General features: G+C 37.6%; 1 protein-coding gene across 2 annotated transcripts in view; it reads right to left on the bottom strand.

The window, feature by feature from the left end:
- Positions 1–18,974, bottom strand: part of dvl3b (dishevelled segment polarity protein 3b) — a 59,410-nt gene that overhangs the window by 1,977 nt on the left and 38,459 nt on the right. The window contains exons 4-14 of one of the 2 annotated variants that reach the window (XM_087293549.1): positions 14,387–14,523; positions 12,073–12,208; positions 11,476–11,569; positions 11,320–11,389; positions 9,949–10,088; positions 8,219–8,295; positions 8,045–8,112; positions 6,643–6,792; positions 3,916–4,047; positions 2,223–2,390; positions 1,869–2,084 (exon numbers count right to left, since the gene is read on the bottom strand). In XM_087293549.1, coding sequence (XP_087149675.1) covers positions 1,869–2,084; positions 2,223–2,390; positions 3,916–4,047; positions 6,643–6,792; positions 8,045–8,112; positions 8,219–8,295; positions 9,949–10,088; positions 11,320–11,389; positions 11,476–11,569; positions 12,073–12,208; positions 14,387–14,523 — 1,388 coding nt within the window. The remainder of the gene's footprint in view (positions 1–1,868; positions 2,085–2,222; positions 2,391–3,915; positions 4,048–6,642; positions 6,793–8,044; positions 8,113–8,218; positions 8,296–9,948; positions 10,089–11,319; positions 11,390–11,475; positions 11,570–12,072; positions 12,209–14,386; positions 14,524–18,974) is intronic. The other variant, XM_087293550.1, reaches the window with a different exon arrangement.

Below are 18,974 nucleotides of genomic sequence, written 5' to 3'. Positions count from 1 at the left end.
GTTAACAGGAACAAATACTGTAGTAAATGTATTGTTCATTGTTTGTTCATGTTAGTAAATGCATTAAGTAACATTAACTAATGAACCTTATTGTAAAGTGTGACTAAAAATTATTATAATATTGTAGCAGTTAAACAAATAAAAAGAAAAGAACAATTTAGTTTTTATATGGAGCTCAGTTTCAATCAATTTTTAAGTATTTTTGTATTTTCAGAAAAATGAGTGTCCACTTTTTCTTCAGACAGCACAGATCTGCTTGATTTGACTGTCACCTGCCATTTCAGTGGATCGGTAAGCAGGAATTATCAGACTGAAATGGGCTTACGGAGGAATAATGTAACGGGGCTCTATTACATTTAACATTTTCTTAAAACCCGAAATTTCCACTACTGACTAAGACCTCTCATATGCACAACTATAAATGTGCCGATCACCTCGGTGATTTGTTTTGCCCTGCTGGAATCTGTAGGAATTGCCTGTCTGAATGCTGTTCCAGTTACTGATCGCGTGATGTCAGTGTAAATGAGTTGATATGCTCAAATAAGTCAGTGTATCTTTTGGTCATTGGATTTTCACTTTAGAAACGCAGCCGCTTTTTGATTTTGGTTTTTGAATTTTAAAACATATCAACTCATTTACACTGACATCACGGATAGTCAAAATATTACCGCTAAAATAGCTTACTGTCCTAGCAGATGTTGTTTTCCACCACTGTCTTGGTGATGGTGCACGACGTATCTGAAGAGCGGTGGAGGGGTGTGAGTGCGATGTACCTGAGTGGCAGGGGTGAGCTGTGCCCAACGTACCTGAAGAGCTGGGTTGTGAGATGTATTTAAGGACCCGGGGGTAGGGGGGGAATGATATCATTCGTTTGCAGGCATCTGGGAGTCTCATATAAAAATTCAGGGAGACTTGTGATGTCTGGGATTACATTAATGTTACTAGCCATTTTGCAAGCTGGTGTAGCGCGTGCCTGACTGGAGTAGTGTTTGGAGGTGGGCGGGCGTGGTGATGTGTGAACAGGTTATTGAGATTGGCTGTTTTGTGTCGGGGTCCAGGGTTGCTGGGGCAACGGGGGCGGAGCCAGCACGAGTAGGCTGACACAGAAAGCAGCAAGATAGCTAATGAGTGCAAGCTTTAATAAAGTGATATTCTGAGTTCAAAAGCGATGTTCTGCTGTTTAACATCACAGCGGGGAAAGCAGCATGTTGCCTGTTGAGCGTTGCTGCACTGAAAACATTATATTTTGTACTTATTTACTTACTTACTAACTTTTTAGATGTTAGTCTGAATTTAATCGTTCGATTTGTAATGTGTACCGAACCGAAAGTCTCGTACCGAACGGTTCAATACTAATATACGTATCGTTACACCCTTAAAAAAAAAATAAAATAAAAAAAATAATATATATATATATATATATATATATATATATATATATATATATATATATATATATATATATATATACACACACACACATGTATGTATATATATATATATATATATATATATATATATATATATATATATATATATATATTTATTTGTTTATTCATTTATTTATTTAAACAACAGTTCTGTGCTATTATTACAACAGTAATAATTAATCATTGAATTCAATTAATAATTGAATAAATAAATTATTTAATTAAAAAACTAATTAATTGAATAAATAAATAATTTTAATAAATAAATAAATAAATACATTATTTAATAAATAAATAAATACATTTCATAATTAAATAAACAAACAAACAAACAAATAAGGAAAGTGGACAAAACAGATGGATTAAAACAGCAGGTGTAAACAGGGCTGTGCTTTCCTTCCTGTATCTAACAATTTGGACAGCGGGTCACGGTCTCACCTTCGCTGTGTGGGCTGCCGACGCTGCCTCCGCCTGCAGTGAAGCTGTAGCCGGGCTCGTGCACTGGATGGGGATTGTATGGGTGAGGAATCGGATACTGATAAGGGAAAGCGAGTGGCCAGGGAGCCACTCCAGGATGGGGCAACGGAGCAAGAGTGTCCTGGTCAGACGCTCCACTAGAACCGTCATGATCATGCAGGGTGAGACTCGCCATATCTAAGGCACAAACAAGAGGGAAACAGAGTTTACTCTAAACCAAAGAATAAAGTAGGGCTGCACGTTATTATATATAGCCCTAAAATAAAGCATGCTTCAGTGTGAGAGAGTGGGGAGAACAGCTGAAGAGGAACTCACTGCCACAGACGTCTCCAAAGATGTAATAGCACTGCTCAGAGAAGGTGATCTTGTTGACGGTGTGGCGGATGTAGCCGGCTTTCAACAGGTTACTGGCGTATTTGCGAGCCTCCCGCCGGTCAGTGAAACCCTCAACGCGATGATACAGCCAATCCACCACATCCGAACCTGATTCATATCAGATAAATATTCAATATTAGACTGTTGTTCCAGGAGAATATACACAGTCAAATTTCATCACATTACCTACACTGTAAAAATGAGTTTTCATCTTGTTTCTAGTCCAAATATCTAGAAATTCTTAAATCAAGCAGCATTTTTGGATAAGCAAAAACTATTGTCTTGTTTTCAGAACTAACAAGTCAAAATTAGGTGAGTTTTTCCTTTAAAAAAAATAAAATAATCTGAGAAAATTAACTTATTTCAAAGCGAAAACTAGACAATTTTGGTTATACCATTGGCAGGTTATTTAGCTTGTTTTAAGGAAAAACTCACTTTATTTTGACTCATTATTTCTTAGGTGTCAAAAGTAATTGTTTCTTCGGTGCACCGCGATGCAGACACAAACAATTCGATATCGGTTCAGTAATAATCATAACCGTTTATTACGTAATGACGTCATTTATCTCCTATGCGCGATGTCGCAGTTGAATACTATGGTGAAGGAGGCGAGGGCAACTAAATAAAACGCTCCTACTAAAAAGGTAGATAATTATGCACAATTCAACTGCTTTGAGTTTGCTGGAAAGTCTTTCATTGACACTGAAGAAGGCACAGCAGACGAGCCGCTATTTCACTACTAGGGAGAAATGCTGTAAAACTCCATCTCTGCCTCTCTCTCCCTCTCTCTCTCTCTCTTTCCCTCTCACTTTGGACATTTGAGCCACTGGCTTGTTTGTGACGTAATTTTTCCTCTCCTCTTGGCTGTTAAAGCGAAACTTGTGAATCCAGACATGAGCGTGCCTGAGGTGCAAGTTTTCTCCACTGTGTCTATTATGGATTACCTGTGATAACCGTGTATTATGCGCATATAGACTGTAACCGCGGCTGTTTCTCCCGCGTCACTCATTGGTGAACAGCGCTTTCGTTTCTAAAGCCAATTGCAGCCCTTTCTGTTGAGTGAGTGAAGACAATGACTAATCACATTGCTTGACAGCTCTCAAAAAGCAAGCGGGATAATATTTAAGGATTTAGGTGATCAAAAGTCGCTGTTTGGAGCTACAGTTCAGAGGCCTACAGTTCAAAATTCATGTTTAACTGAATAAACAGTTAGTAAACACAAGTAAATCTTATTGAACATCATTTATTTTCATCACCAATTATCAGAGTAGAACAGTTTCTCAAGCAGTTTGTGAATATTTTTTGCAAACCAGGAGATAAGCCCCTTGTGTAATGCGCCACCTGGCTTGAGAAACCCATTCTCATAGACTTATTTGGGTAGCACACATATTCTGAATGCCTTTGTCAGAATTCAAATGAGCCGTTCGAGATTACAGTGAGATTAATCTAGATTAAAAAAATTTATTTATGCTCACCTATAGTTAAAATACTTCATAATTTTTTACCCTTAGTAACTGATGAATCAAATCCCTGGTCACATTACTCGTGTTTTCTGGAATCTGTGTGAAGCACCTGTTCTACAGTGTAGATTAGTTTCTTACATTCTAGGAGTGCAGTGGGGGTGTAGATTTACCTATGAAGGCGTTGGGGATGGTGATCTTCAGCCACATTCTGTCCCGCACCTCCAGGCCCGACTCTGGCGATGCCATCGCTTTGGCTACTGCTGCCATGTCACTATGGATAGACAGATGGAAATCCTCGAACCCTGCAGAGAAACACACAGTGAGAAGGGGCACAGAAGTCTACAGATGAGGGCGAATTACAGAGAAGTGCTCTGTGAGAACATCATGGTGTTGTAGCCATTATCAACTAATCCTATGGATGCTTGTATGTCACCATAGCATAGTGGTTCTTAATTCTGGTCCACTCTCCACATTTTGTTTGTCTCTCTTATTTGACACAAAGATCAGTTCATGGATCTCTGTTAATGAGCTGATGATCTGAATCAGGTTTGTTAAGAAAGAAAGACATACAAAATGGGCAGGACTGGGGAGCCAGAGGACTGAAATTAAGAACCACTGCCACCATAGCGGCAGGTTCAAAACTCCAATGGCAGACGGCTGCTTCTCACTCAGGGCTGTCTATGCTATTGAGGAAGAGATCATCACTAATGGGTGGGGCTTTTCCACTCTGGTGACACGTACAAAGCGAGATTGTCAATCAAAAGTGTTTCTGCAGATTATTTTTTTATCAAGCGTGATTATAAAAAATATAATTTCACCGTATTTATCATTAGAGGCTGGTTATATTCACACAATGTTTCCACACAACTGTGTTTAAATCCCTTATAAAAGTTACTTTTGCAGTGAAACTATTGAACAATACCCGTTTTTGACAATTTTGACAAACTTTTCTGATCCACTTCAAACACTACAGTGAGTACGGAAAAGTGGTGTATTGGATCACAAATCTCACGGGTTCGGATCAGTGTAGTTTTTTAGTCATGGATCGGATCATTTTTCAGATCAGCCAAAAAGGGGAGTAGACAAATGTAATTTGCTTTCTATTCATTACGAAAACAGCACTGCAGAACACCATTGGTTTAACAAACAGAATTTAGGATCTGTAATTTGATTAAAAAATAAATGAAGAAATAATCATTTGAATAAAATTAAATTCTAAAATATATTAAGTACTGTGACAAGTTACTACTATTGGTACTGATAATGCTAAATGTAGAAATCTAACATAATTTGTACAGCCTTATTTATTTTTAGTCTCATTTTCAGTAAATGATTCAGTTCTTCACTCATAAAACTTCATGTTTCATTGCTAGATGTATTATTTTTGAGGAATTATTTAGTGGCATATTTTTGATGGCTGGTTGTCGTCACCTATGTGTTAAATAATGTCATTTCTGCTACAACTTCTATTTTTGAGCGTATGATGGCGATTGTAATCTTTACCATAAACATTAGTGGTTTTATCTAAACTATTCTCCCAGTACGGCTGAGTTATTTAACTGTTCATAACTTCATGACTAACTCAAAAGGCTAACAACTGAATCTCTTTGTTGATTTTTGTGTTTTCAGATTTGATTACAGCAATTTGAAGGATTAATAAACATATGCAAATCAGCATCATGTATAATTTATGTTGCGTGGGTGTCGAGATCCCGCTCTTTAAATGATTAATTGTGCAGCTTACACTAGATGCATTAATGCAGGCTAAACAAGTAGTGACAGAAAACACCTTTAATGAAACCCACCACATCCCGAATAACCCACCGCAACTTCTTTCATCATCATTATATTTTAAAGAAAATCCTTAATGCTTTCATACATGTGATTTGAATGACACAACGATGGGTACAACTTTAGGACTAATCTACAAGTAAACATATTAATCCACGGGTCACGTGTGTTCCAAACCATGGGTTGTGATCCATACAAATCACGGATCAACCGTGATCCGTTACACCCTTGATACGGAAAGTATTCACACCCTCCTAAATCTTTCACTCTTTGCTATATTGCAGCCATTGCGGCAAAGTACAGGGATATCCTGGATGAAAATCTTCTCCAGAGTGCTCATGACCTCAGACTGCACCAAATGTTTACCTTCCAACAAGACAATGACCCTAAGCACAAAGCTAAAATAAGAGTGTCTTCACAACAACTCGACTGTTCTTGAATGGCCCAGCCAGAGCCCTGACTTAAACCCAATTGAGCATCTCTAGAGTGACCTAGAAATGGCTGTCTACCAATGTTTACCATCCAACCAGACATAACTGGAGAGCATCTGCAAGGAGGAATGGCAGAGGATCCCCAAATCCTTGTTGCATCTTTCCCCAAAAGACTCATGACTGTATTAAGTCAAAATAGTGCTTCTACTAAATACTGAGCAAAGGGTCTGAATACTGAGGTCATACTTTTCTTTTTATTAAATCTGCAAAAATGTCAACAATTCTGTGTTTCCCTGTCAATACGAAGTGCTGTGTGTACATTAATGAGGAAAAACAATTAACTTAAATGGTTTTAGCAAATGGTTGCAATATAACAAAGAGTTAAACATTTAAAGGGGTTTAAATACGTTCTGTACCCACTGTATATACTACTTCTATAATAACCTCTCTTGATCAAGCTTACAAAGTGTGCTTATTTTCCACAGTTGTAGTCGATGCTCATATAAAATGGCCGGTTTTCATTAGACATTTCATGTATTTTGTTCACAGATATTTATTTTTCATTGGTCAGTTGTTAAAGGCTACAATTGAAACACAGTAAGCGGTGGACTGGCAGATGAAGTGGTCCTCTGGCGACAGACAGCAGGACAGAGGTGGATTATGGGAAACACTTACGCTCAGTCTCTGGAATGGAGCTTGTGATGGAGGAGCTGGTGGAGGTGATTGTGCTCATGGAAGGGCTCATACCGTACACTGGGTACGCCCCCGTCATCGCCGCCGTGTGGGACACCCAGGCTGCAGGGTCTATGGGACGGATCGGCTCACCTGAACAGATACGGGGGGAATGAATGATCACTGTAGATGGTAACAAATGAGATGGTTTAAAACAACAGTTCATGTTAGGGGTGGGCGATAAGAAATAAATCTTATTAATATGCAGTTTAATTCAAAATCTGTAGCCATCGTGTGAAATATTAATTTTTCCCAAGTGTTGTTTAACGGAGGGATTTTGTCAACACATTTTTTGAACATAATAGTTTTTATTGACTAATTCTTATTGTCTTTGTCATGATTACAGTACATAATATTAAATTTAATACATTCCATTAATCGTATTAATTTTTAAAGTGCAATTTAAAGACTTAATTAGGTTAAATAGGCACGTCATTGGACAACAGTGGTTTGTGTTGTAGCCAATTCGAAAGACTAAATGAAATAAGACTTTGAGAAAATTATAATAGTAAATACTGTGCACATTTTCACTGTATATTGTCTTTAGGTAGGTCACTGAGGTCTTCTGATGAATTTATTCTTTCTATACCAAGGTCCCGGTGTAAGGGAAGTGGGGATCAAGCATTTGCTGTTGTCGCCCCAAAACTCTGGAACTTGCATCCACCCCACATTAGACATGTTCCAACCCCTATCTGTTTTTAAAAAGCGTTTGAAACGCCATCTTTGTTCCTTAGTATTCAAGCCTTTTTAATGTTGAGGGGTTTGCCTTATGTTTTAATTGTTATGTATGTGATGTAGATTTTATTTTTAGTATTGATTGTGTTCAGCACTTTGGGCAACGTTGTGTTGTAAAAAATGTGCTATATAAATAACCTAACTAATAAACTAACTAACTAACTAACTAACTAACTAACTAACTAACTAACTTTATGATGTGAGAAATGATAATGAATAATAATGGATTTTTTTTAGATAATTATATTTAAAATAATTATAAAAAACTGGCTAGTTTTTGTTTAACATGAAAATAAATATGGCATTAAAACAGCCAGCAAGTCCCAGTCTTGACGAGCGATTCATTAAATCACGGATTCAAATGATTCACTCAATAGTAGATTCATTTGTGAATGAATTAATACAGTGTGCAGAGCTTCAAGACACAAATGTTGTGCTTTGATTCAATAAAAGCCCAAAAAACAGAGATTATTTGTTTATCTTGTGCAAAGTAAGCGACATACTTGATCATTTCAGCTTACACAAGGTTAAAACAAAAATAACTATATTATTGTAGATGTGAAATATTTTACATCCCCATATCATACCTTCATATCTCTGTATCACTTACTTCGTGGAAGAGTGAAACAGCTACGAGGGTTTGGATCCCAGCATTTGGCTACGGTCAGTGTAATCGGTCTACAAATGAACATGCGGAGCAATCGTGATGAACATCAGTGCTGATTTAAATGTATTTGCATAACCATAATACATAACCACAAAACAGAGAACCACAAACTCTTACCCAGGTTTATGGACAATCTCTCGCAGGACCCTCACTGCATCATCATTACTCATGTTCTCAAAGTTGATGTCATTCACCTATAGCAAAAAACAGTCAGCAAAAAATCAGTACAGCTAAAAGCGACATTATTAGCCCTTTTAGCATATTTGTATCTTATTTCAAATATTTCCAAAGTCCTGTTTAAGTATTATTTTACAGTATTTTCTATGAATTTTTTCTTAATTATTTTGGTTTGACTAGAATACTTTTTTGGTTTATTTTATTTTAAAGATGCAGTATGCAAGTTTGACACCCAGTGGTTGAACTAGGTATTGCACCCCTGGTTCAAAACACGCAAACGCAGGTTGCCAGATATCAACAAGAGCTATCGAGCCTAAAGGCTGATTTAAGTTGCGTTTTAAGTAAAAGCAATGGCACGTGATAGAAGGAATACTTTCCATATTAAAAGAAGTTTTTGTCCTAACCAACACCTCGAATTGATATATTAGAAACGGCATCTATTTCTCACAGCTGAACAACAGGATAAACTGACAATGATCACCTCAGGTATACCTCATGTGCTTTATTCAGAGTTAAATGCTAACAATGTGAGTTTGAATGGCATTTTACAAGACATTTATCACCATACTAATGAAAGCAGCAGCAGATGGTTCACCTCAGATCTTGAAAATAAAATAAACTGATTGAAATTGTACTTTAAAACTGTGACTCAGTGCAAGCCAACATATATCAGTGATTTAGCATCTACATTTAATAATGTCAAAGAGGTTTAATATGTATTAATTAGATTATAAAGCTTACCCTTGCATTGGAGTGCAGTGAGTGCACTATTCTGTGCTTCTGAATGGCTGGATTTACATTTCTGTCGTGTTTCACCTGGTGCAAACAGCCAAATTGCTCATCACTGCAACTCTCGTCACGTAGCGTGTTGTTAGGACACAGGGTTACAATGTAACCTGCTCAACTAATGTTTGTGTTTGTAATGTTTATATTTTTTGCAAATTACTAACCACCCCATGTGGAACTCTGAATCTCCGTCTCATTTTGGAGTCTGCTACTGTCCACCAGAGGTCGCATTTCGGTCGCGGACGCATACTCATTCATGACTGAATAAATGAAATACCCTGTTTACCACCAAGGCAACCCGGGGTGCTGAAATATAATTGGCTAAACTGTCATTGGGCGGGTTAAAATTACCAAAACAAAGACACATTTTCAAAACAGAATATCTGACTTCAGCGTTGTTTTTCAAATAAACTAGAACGTTCACTTAGCATGTTTCTTAAATATCTGCAAACATATTATAGTATTTTTATGCTTTATACGAGTCAAAAACTTTTAAACAGCACCTTAAAAAAACAGCTTAAGGTCATTATTATTAGCCCCTTAATAAATTCTTAATAAAAACAACTAGTAAAATATTATGTACAGACATCATGGCAAAGTTATTAGGATTTAGTTATTAGAAATTTGGTAGTAAAACCAGCTTGTTTAAAAACATGTTGACATTTTTTTCCTCTCCGTTAAACAACACTTCGGAAATATTTGAAAAAGAATACAATTTCACAGGATATATATTATTCATGTTGTATTTTGTTTGCTAAACTGAAAATGTAAACCTTTGTCAATTTGTATGACAATGTTTAAACTAAAAAAAATAAATAAAAAAAAGTCACAGGAGGGCTAATAATTTAGTTTTTAAGAGTATACGTTGAGCAGTGAAGTCAGACCTGCAGAAGCATGTCCCCAGGCTCGATGCGTCCGTCAGCAGCCACCGCTCCACCCTTCATGATGGAGCCGATGTAGATTCCTCCATCACCCCTCTCATTACTCTGCCCGACGATACTAATGCCCAGAAAATTATACTTCTCTGTTGCAAGAGGACGATACAAAAACAAGATAGACAGATGAAAATCGAAGTACAAACTTACCATATGTATAGCAACCATGACAACAACAACAAAAAAAGATGGAAGTTTTTCCAATTAGTTGCAATTCGGAAATTCGGAGGTCTGAAAATCCAAACTTCTGAAAACAAGTTTTGAAAAATCATAGTATTATATTAAATAACACTATCATTTAGTCATTCATTCATTGTCCTTTGGCTTAGTCGTTTGCTGTTTGTTCAAACTACTTATTTAAAATGAGCTGAAACAACACAATTCTTGAAGTTTTTTTTTGTGACAACTTAATTGTTTCATGTTCAAATTTATAAAAACTAATAAGTTCACTTTACTCCTTCATGTTGTCCCAACACAAATCGATTGTTTTGTGAAGCAAAACTTAAAAAAAAAATCAACAATGCCACCAATCCTCACTTACGATTTAAAGCTCTGATGTTTGCTTACAAAGAGACTTCTTGTTTTACTTCTTCTTATCTGCTCTTACTTTTGCAGATTTATGTGCCCTCCAGAAACTTGCGTTCTGTGAATGAACGTCCAAGTTATTGTATAACAGTGGTTTGTTTTGTAGACAGTCGGAAAAAAAAATAGCTTAAAGGGGCTAATGATTTTGACCTTAAAATATATTTTTAAAAATTTAAAACTGCTTTTATTCTAGCCGAAATAAAACAAATAGGACTTTTTCCAGAAGAAAAAATATTATCAGACATGCTGTAAAAATTTCCCTGCTCTGTTAAACATCATTTGGAAAATATAAAAAAAAGAAGAAAAAAATTCAAAGGGGCTAATAACTCTGACTTCAACTGTATGTACATTTTACTGGATATTTTTCAAGATAATAGTATTCAGCCTAAAGTGAAAGTTAAGGACTTAACTAGGTTAATTGGGTCTTTTAAGCAAGTTAGGGTAATTAGGCAAGTCATTGTTTAACAGTGGTTTGTTCTGTAGACAATTAAAAAAAATATATATTCTTAAAGGGGGCTAATGATTTTGACCTTAAAATGATATAAAAAACTGCTTTTATTCTAGCCGAAATAAAACAAATAAGACTTTCTTCAGAAGAAAAAATATCATAAGAAATACTGTGAAAAATTCCTTGCTCTGTTAAACATCACTTGGGAAATATCACAGGAAATAAATCACAGGAGGGCGAATAATTTCGACTTCAACTGTATACAAAGCAAACGTGCACATACTCACCCATGTTTAAAGTGACAGTGATGATGTTCAAAGACATGGTTGAGTCAGTAATGCTGCTGAACGATGAGGACTGGAGAGAAAGAGACACGAGGACACATTTAAAAACACTCAACAATGATACGCACGTGAGGTTTTCATCAGACACAAAAGTCTCACCCTCTCCATCCTGGGTGCTTTGGGTTTCCGTCTGCGTCTGCGATGGCGTCTCATGAGACGGGACGATGTGCTTTGCTCGGTGGAGCTGCTGAACCTGTAGTGGCATCACAGATTAATCGTCAGAAATCATGCATTTACTGTCTTTCCTATACATTTTGAGCTCTCTGCTTTGATTGGTCGCGAGAGTCAAGTGACTCCCACCAGCCAATCGTCTGCATAAGGGTGGTTGTGTGTGTGTCAGAGCATGGAAAAGCATGCTTTGTGTTGGCTTTCCAGAGCATGTGATTTGAAAGTGCATTAAGGCGCCTTTATAAGAAGAACATGTATTTAAAGGAGCCATATGCTACACTCATATGCTGATAACTGCAATTATACAGGCTCAGGGTACCCCCGGGAAACCGGAGCACCCGGAGGAAACCCCCAACATGAGGAGAACATGCAAACTCCACACAGAAATGCTAACTGACCCAGCCGGGATTCAAACCAGTGACCTTCTTGCTGTGAGGCGACAGTGCTAACCGCTGAGCCACCGTTTATCCTTATTGTCAAATTGTCTGGTAGTGTGAAAAAACTGAGCAAGAACAGTCAGGAATTGACCTGCTGGCGGAGTCGTCGTCCTCTGAGTCGAAGAAGCTGGTGGTGTCCAATTCGCTGCTCATCAGTGTGGATGAGCTCTCATATCCGGCGATGTCCGGCCGGCGCTCCGCTCGAGAGTGACCGTTCAGCCGACCTCCTGCAACAAACAACACAACACATTAATTTAACTCATTAACACTCACTAATTAAACAAGCCCGATGCGGTTACACACTCGCTAAACAGCACATTCACATTACAAAGCGTCATTTTTGTGATACTCTACAACAGACATGTCCAAACTCGGTCCTGGAGGGCCGGTGTCCTGCAAAGTTTAGTTCCAACCCTAATCAGACACACCTGGGCTAGCTAATCAAGCTCTTACTAGGATTTCTACACTGAAAACCCTAATATAAGTTGACTGAACTCGTTGCCTCAATTTAATTGAGAAATGGAGTCTCCCAAAACTTGCATATTTAAGTTTATTTACTTAGTACTAAGTTTGGTATATATATATATATATATATATATATATATATATATATATATATATATATATATATATATATTTTTTTTTTTTTTTTTTTAAAAGTCAGAATTATTAGCCCCCTTCAATTTTTTTGCTTTTTTAAATATTTCCCAAATGATGTTTAACAGAGCAAGGACATTTTCACAGTATGTCTGATAATATTTTTTCTTCTGGAGAAAGTCTTATTTGTTTTATTTCGGCTAGAATAAAAGCAGTTTTTAATTTTTTAAACACCATTTTAGGGACAAAATTATCAGCCCCTATAAGCCGTATTTTTTCTCGATAATCTACAGAGCAAACCATCTTATATATTAACTTGCCTAATTACCCTAACCTGTCTAGTTAACTTAATTAACCTAGTTAAGCCTTTAAATGTCATTTTAAGATGTATAGAGTTGGGTAGTAATTAATAATAAGTTATTAAAACTATTATGTTTAAAAATGTGTTGAAAAAATCTGCTCTCCGTTAAACAGAAATTGAGGAAAAAATAAACACACTGCAAAAAATGCTTTTCTTACTTAGATTTTTTGTCTTGTTTCTAGTCCAAATATCTAAAAATTCTTATATCAAGAAACATTTTCTAGGCAAGCAAAATATATTGTCTTGTTTTCAGAAATAATATCCCAATATTAAGGGAGTTTTTCCTTGAAACAAGCAAAATAATCTGCCAATGGGGTAAGCAAATTAATCATGTTTTTCCTTTTGACATAAGATTATTTTGCTTACCCCATTGGCAGATTATTTTGCTTGTTTTAAGGGAAAACTCACCTAATTTTGGCATATTATATCTTAAAACAAGGCAGTATGTTTTGCATGTCTAAAAAATTCTTCTTGATTTAAGAGTTTTTAGATATTTGGACTAGAAACAAGACAACAAATCTAAGTAAGAAAAGCATTTTTTGCAGTGCAAGCAGTGTAATAATTCAGGGGGGCTGATAATTCTCACTTCAACTGTGTGTATATATACATATATATATGCATGTGTGTGCATATGTGCAATAACATACTATGAAAGAATGTTAAATGAATTCAAAACAAAAAATAAGGAGCCATTTATTCACATTATGATGAATAATTAAACCTGAACCCATTTGTTTTCTGATTTAAAAAAAGACCCTGCACTTAAAAGGTTGCACATATTAGAATTTTACAGTCAAGACTACATCTGTGAAAACTACCTATTTTTTTTTCAAAGGATTAATTATGACTTTGAGCTCACTACACATGAAATCTTAGGTTTATGCATTTTCATGGTACATAAGTTAAATTAACTCATATTTTTCTGTGATAGGACCAAAATGCTAAATTTTAAGTTATGTTCAGTCAACTTTACTTCATTGTTTAAGTAAAGACAACATTAGGGTTTAAAGTGTAGAAACATCCTTGCAGGTGTGTTGAGGCAAGTTGGAGCTAAAATCTGCAGGACACCGGCCCTCCAGGACCCAGTTTGGACACCCCTGCTCTACAACTTTAATTCATATTTTTATATTACTGTGAGGGGTGGGTTTAGGGTTGGGGTAGGGGTAAGATGACATTAATAAAATACAAATAATAAGTAATTTAATACAAAATATAAATAATTCTCATTATAATTACTGTTTTTACATTACTGTAACTCTTTTGGACACTGTACAACAATAATTAATATTTTTACATTACTATTATGAGTAGGATTATGGTAGGTGTAGGGGTAGACATTAATAAAATAAACTTTATGGGGAGTTTAATAAACAATATAAATAAATCTCGTCAACGTCCTGCAGCTGTATCCCTTCTAGCAACAGCCCAGTCGTATGGGTGAACTGACCATGGTCATGTGTGTCTTTCCTTCGAGGTCTCTCTCGGTCTCGATCTCTCTCTCTCTCCCGCTCTCTCCTTAGCGATGGGCCCACCTCTGGCTCTGTATCATTGCCCAAGTCATCCTGACTTCCTGCGGCATTTGCACTGAATTAAAAGAGAAAAACACAATGATGAAAGGAGGATGCTTGACAGAAAAAAAATCTGTGAATCTTCATTGATTCATTCATGTTTCTTCAGCTTAGTCTCTTATTTATTTTTCAAGGGTCACCACAGTGGAATGAACCTCCAACTATTCCGGCATATGTTTTACACAGCAGATGCCCTTCCAGCCGCAACCAAGTACTGGGAAACACACATACACACTCACACTCACATACACACACATACACGACGGCCAATTTAGTTTATTCAATTCACCTATAGCGCATGTCTTTGGACTTTGGGGGAAACTGGAGCACCCGGAAAAAACCCACACCAACACAGGGAGAACATGCAAACTCCACACTGAAATGCCAACTGACCCAGCTGGAGCTAGAACCAGCGACCTTCATACAGGCCATGTCACCACAACGAATGATTTCAGAGGTTCAATAGCTGTATGTTTCCATCTAAAGCTGTGAATTAAACTGGGATATGGCATAAAAGATTTGCGAATAAAGCAGCGTTTCTATACAATCAGTCAAAGAGAACAAAATCGTCACTTCCTGATAAACTGGTGCCAAATATGAAAAGAAAGACAGAATTTGCTGCAGTAAAGAAGCTGCGTCTTTTCCTTATTTATTAAATTACTTTGCTCAAGACGGCTCATCTCCGTGTGGAGGGATTTCCCGCCGCAACCGGTTTGTCCGCTTAGCTCGTATAGTGTTACGTTGGCGGAGCGGAGCCCCGGAGGAGGAGGAGCCGGCCGCAGCGATGACCAGGTTCGAGTCTGGGGAAGAGCGGTTCCAGAAATCAGGTAAGATGAAAAACAGAATCCAAAAAATAAAAGCGAACGAGTTCATGACAGGGCGAGAATGCAGTGAAATCTAAAAACTCGGTCAAAATCGGACGAGGGCTTTTGCTTTTCTTTTCTGGACGGCTTTTGTAAATCGTTGCTTGGGTTTTGGGAAGGAGGAGGAGGGTGGCTGGGTCGGCCGATTAGCTGGCCGCCTAGTCGATCGTTCAGTCAGTCAGTCAGTCGGATAGACGGTCGCTCGACAGCAGGCTCTGGCGGCTTTTTATGCAAGAACAGCGCGCGCTCCCGAGAGGCGTTCGAGATGCGAAAAAGCGCACACATCGGCCTCTTGCGGATTCGCGAAAACAAAAACTGCACAAATATGTACCTCCAGAAAGGGCTACGTGTCCACCATGAGCCTGGGTTGGATTTTTTTAGATTTGTTTTATCTTTATGTTTGTATTGTTTGGGTTTTTACTAACATCTGGCTCAGTTCCATGTCAACAGCTCCTTTAGAAACATTATTTCCAGGAAAATACATGACGTGTTCAATACTTATTTAACCCGCTGTAGCAATTTTTGACTACAAATGTCAAAAATCACCTCAAAACAAGACAGAAGAAGAAAACTTTATAACGTTAAAAAAATGTTCTTTAACAGCAACTTTACAAATTAAAGCAAGCAAAGCATAATCTGACCCCTTTAGGACTAACCAATAAATGTTTCACAATGGTTTTTGAAGGCATCATAAATGTCAGCAGATCCCATGTGTGTCTGTGCCAAAGTACAGTGTTTAACTGTGATAAAAAATCCCGTCCGACAGTTCCGATGTTCACCAGCAGAGGGCGAGCACAGCTGTAATTAACTGCTCTTGTCTGTGTGTTCAGCCCATGAATAATTAACCTGCACACAAACACACTGGCGCAGAGGGGAGGCTTGCTGCCTGACGGACAGAACAGGAAACACACACACACAGACAGGAAACACCAGCAGGACAAACACATGTGGTTACACGCAGATAAAGAGACCCACTGACCAACAAAGCCACAAACAGACCAGTGGGAAAGCCACAAATGTGGAGGGCTGCATGCACTGATGCCGACAGGGAAATTATCACTGTGCTGTAGGGTTTTATCAAAATAAATCATACTGGCTTTATTTTGACCAACGCAGAGTGTGAAAATTGCACGGTGAAATAATAAACATTTGACATACCAGTAGAGCGCTACAGCACACGCCCTTTCTCAGCAGCCGTGATTCCACATTTACATTCAGTCATTTAGCAGACGCTTTTAACCAGAGCGACTTACAAATGAGGACAAGGAAGCAATTTACACAACTATAAGAGCAACAATGAATAAGTGCTGTAGGCGAGTTTCTGGTATGTAAAGTGTAAGAAGCAAAGCATTAGTAATTTATTTATTTAGGTTTGTAATACAGTTGGCGAGGCAGTGGCGCAGTAGGTAGTGCTGTCGCCTCACAGCAAGAAGGTTGCTGGTTCCAACCTCGGCTCAGTTGGCGTTTCTGTGTGGAGTTTGCATGTTCTCCCTGCCTTCGCGTGGGTTTCCTCCGGGTGCTCCGGTTTCCCCCACAGTTCAAAGGCATGCGGTACAGGTGAACTGGGTAGGCTAAATTGTCCGTAGTGTATGAGTGTGTGTGTGTGGATGTTTCCCAGAGATGGGTTTGCGGCTGGAAGGGCATCCTTGGGCAACAAGTTGGCGGTTCATTCTGCTGTGGCGACCCCGGATTAATAAAGGGACTAAGCCGACAAGAAAATGAATGAATGAATGCAATACAGTTAGCGGTAGTTGCAGTTGCAGATTAGGAAGGGAAGTGGAGACTAAATGGAGATTCCAGACATATTTGACCATTCAATTCCTCCAAAGGGATTTCAAAATGATACACAACAAAATACATGTTTGAAATCAAATAGACTTGCTCTTGAGAAAATAAAGTGTACACTGCAAACAATGCTTTCTTATTTAGATGTTTTAAAGCTGTTTCTATTCAAAATATTTTAAAAATCTTAAATCAAGAAGCATTTTCTAGACGAGCAAAACATTGTCAACATTTTTCTGAGAAAAATATGTCAAAAATAATTGAGATTTTTCTTAAAACAATCTAAATAATCTGCCAGTGGGGTTATAATAATAATAATTATAATTCCTTACATTTATATAGCGCTTTTCTGGGCACTCAAAGCGCTTTTTACACACAGTGGGGGGATTTCCTCATCCACCACCTGTGTGCAGCATGCACCTGGATGACGCGACGGCAGCCATTTTGCGCCAGACCGCACACCACACACCAGCTGATTGGTGGAGAGGAGACAGTGATGAAGCCAATTGGAATATGGGGATGGTTAGGAGGCCATGATGGACAGAGGCCAGTGGGCAGACTTGGCCAGGATGCCGGGGTTAAACCCCTACACTTTTCGAAGGACATCCTGGGATTTTTAACGACCACAGAGAGTCGGGACCTCGGTTTAACGTCTCATCCGAAAGACGGCGCTCACTGAGCAGTATAGCGTCCCCGTCACTATATTGGGGCATTAGGACCCACACAGACCGCAGGTTGAGCGCCCCCTGCTGGCCTCACTAACACCACTTCCGGCAGCAACCTAGCTTTCCCATGTGGTCTCCCATCCAGGTACTGACCGGGCACAGCAATGCTTAGCTTCAGTGGGCGACCATGTGAGAGTTGCAGAGAGCTAGCTGCCGGCAAAATAATCTTTTTTCAAACGGGAAAAAACCAAGATGACTTTGCTTACCCCATTGCCAGATTATTTCATTATTTCTTAAAACAAGACACTTGCTTTGCTTGTCTAGAAAATGCTTCTTGATATAAGAAATTGTACATATTTAAACTAGAAAAAAGACAAAAAATCTAAGAGAGAAAAGCATTTTTTGCAGTGAAAAATGAAAATACTGCAGTGTACAGTGTATACAGTGTACTGTATATAATAATATACCCTTACAAAGAGTACTTAATAATAACACTGCAAAAATGCTTTTCTTACTTAGAGTTTTTGTCTTTTTTTTCTAGTTTAAATATGTAAAAATTCTTAAATCATTAAGCATTGTTTCAGTAAAAATAATGTCATAATTAGGAGTTTTTCCTTAAAAATAGCGGTCCCACTTTATAATAAGTGTCCTTAACTACTGTGTACTTACATAAAAAAAATAAATACAATGTACTTACTGTGTTTATAATGTATTTGAGAACACTTGTGGTGCTTTTAAGTTGGGATAGAGGTTGAGTTATGGAGAGGTTTGGTGGCATGGGTAGGTTTAAGGGTGGGTTAAGGTGTAAGGGATGGTCAACAGTGCATTTACCAACGTAATAACAAAAGTTAATTACAGATGTCATTACATACATGTATTTAATCAAGCATAAGTACACAGTAAATACATGTGTTTACACAATAAGTACATTGTAACAAACTATTAATTCCTGTGTAAGTACATATTAGTTAAGGACACTTAATATAAAGTGGGACCAAAATAGCAAACTAATCTGGCAATGAGGGAGGCAAAATCATTTTATTTCTTGCGAAAACAAGATTATTTTGCTCCTTTGAAGGAAAAACTTTTAAAAATAATTTAAGTACAAAATGTATTTATTATTTCTGAAAAAAAGACCACATTTTTGGCTTGTCTAG

This window comes from Danio rerio, chromosome 18, assembly GCF_052040795.2.
Source record: "Danio rerio strain M-AB ecotype USA chromosome 18, GRCz13ab, whole genome shotgun sequence".
NCBI classification, from domain to species: Eukaryota; Metazoa; Chordata; class Actinopteri; order Cypriniformes; family Danionidae; genus Danio; species Danio rerio.
The sequence above is the reverse complement of the archived record's forward strand: the minus strand, read 5'-3'. Positions and strand labels throughout refer to the sequence as shown.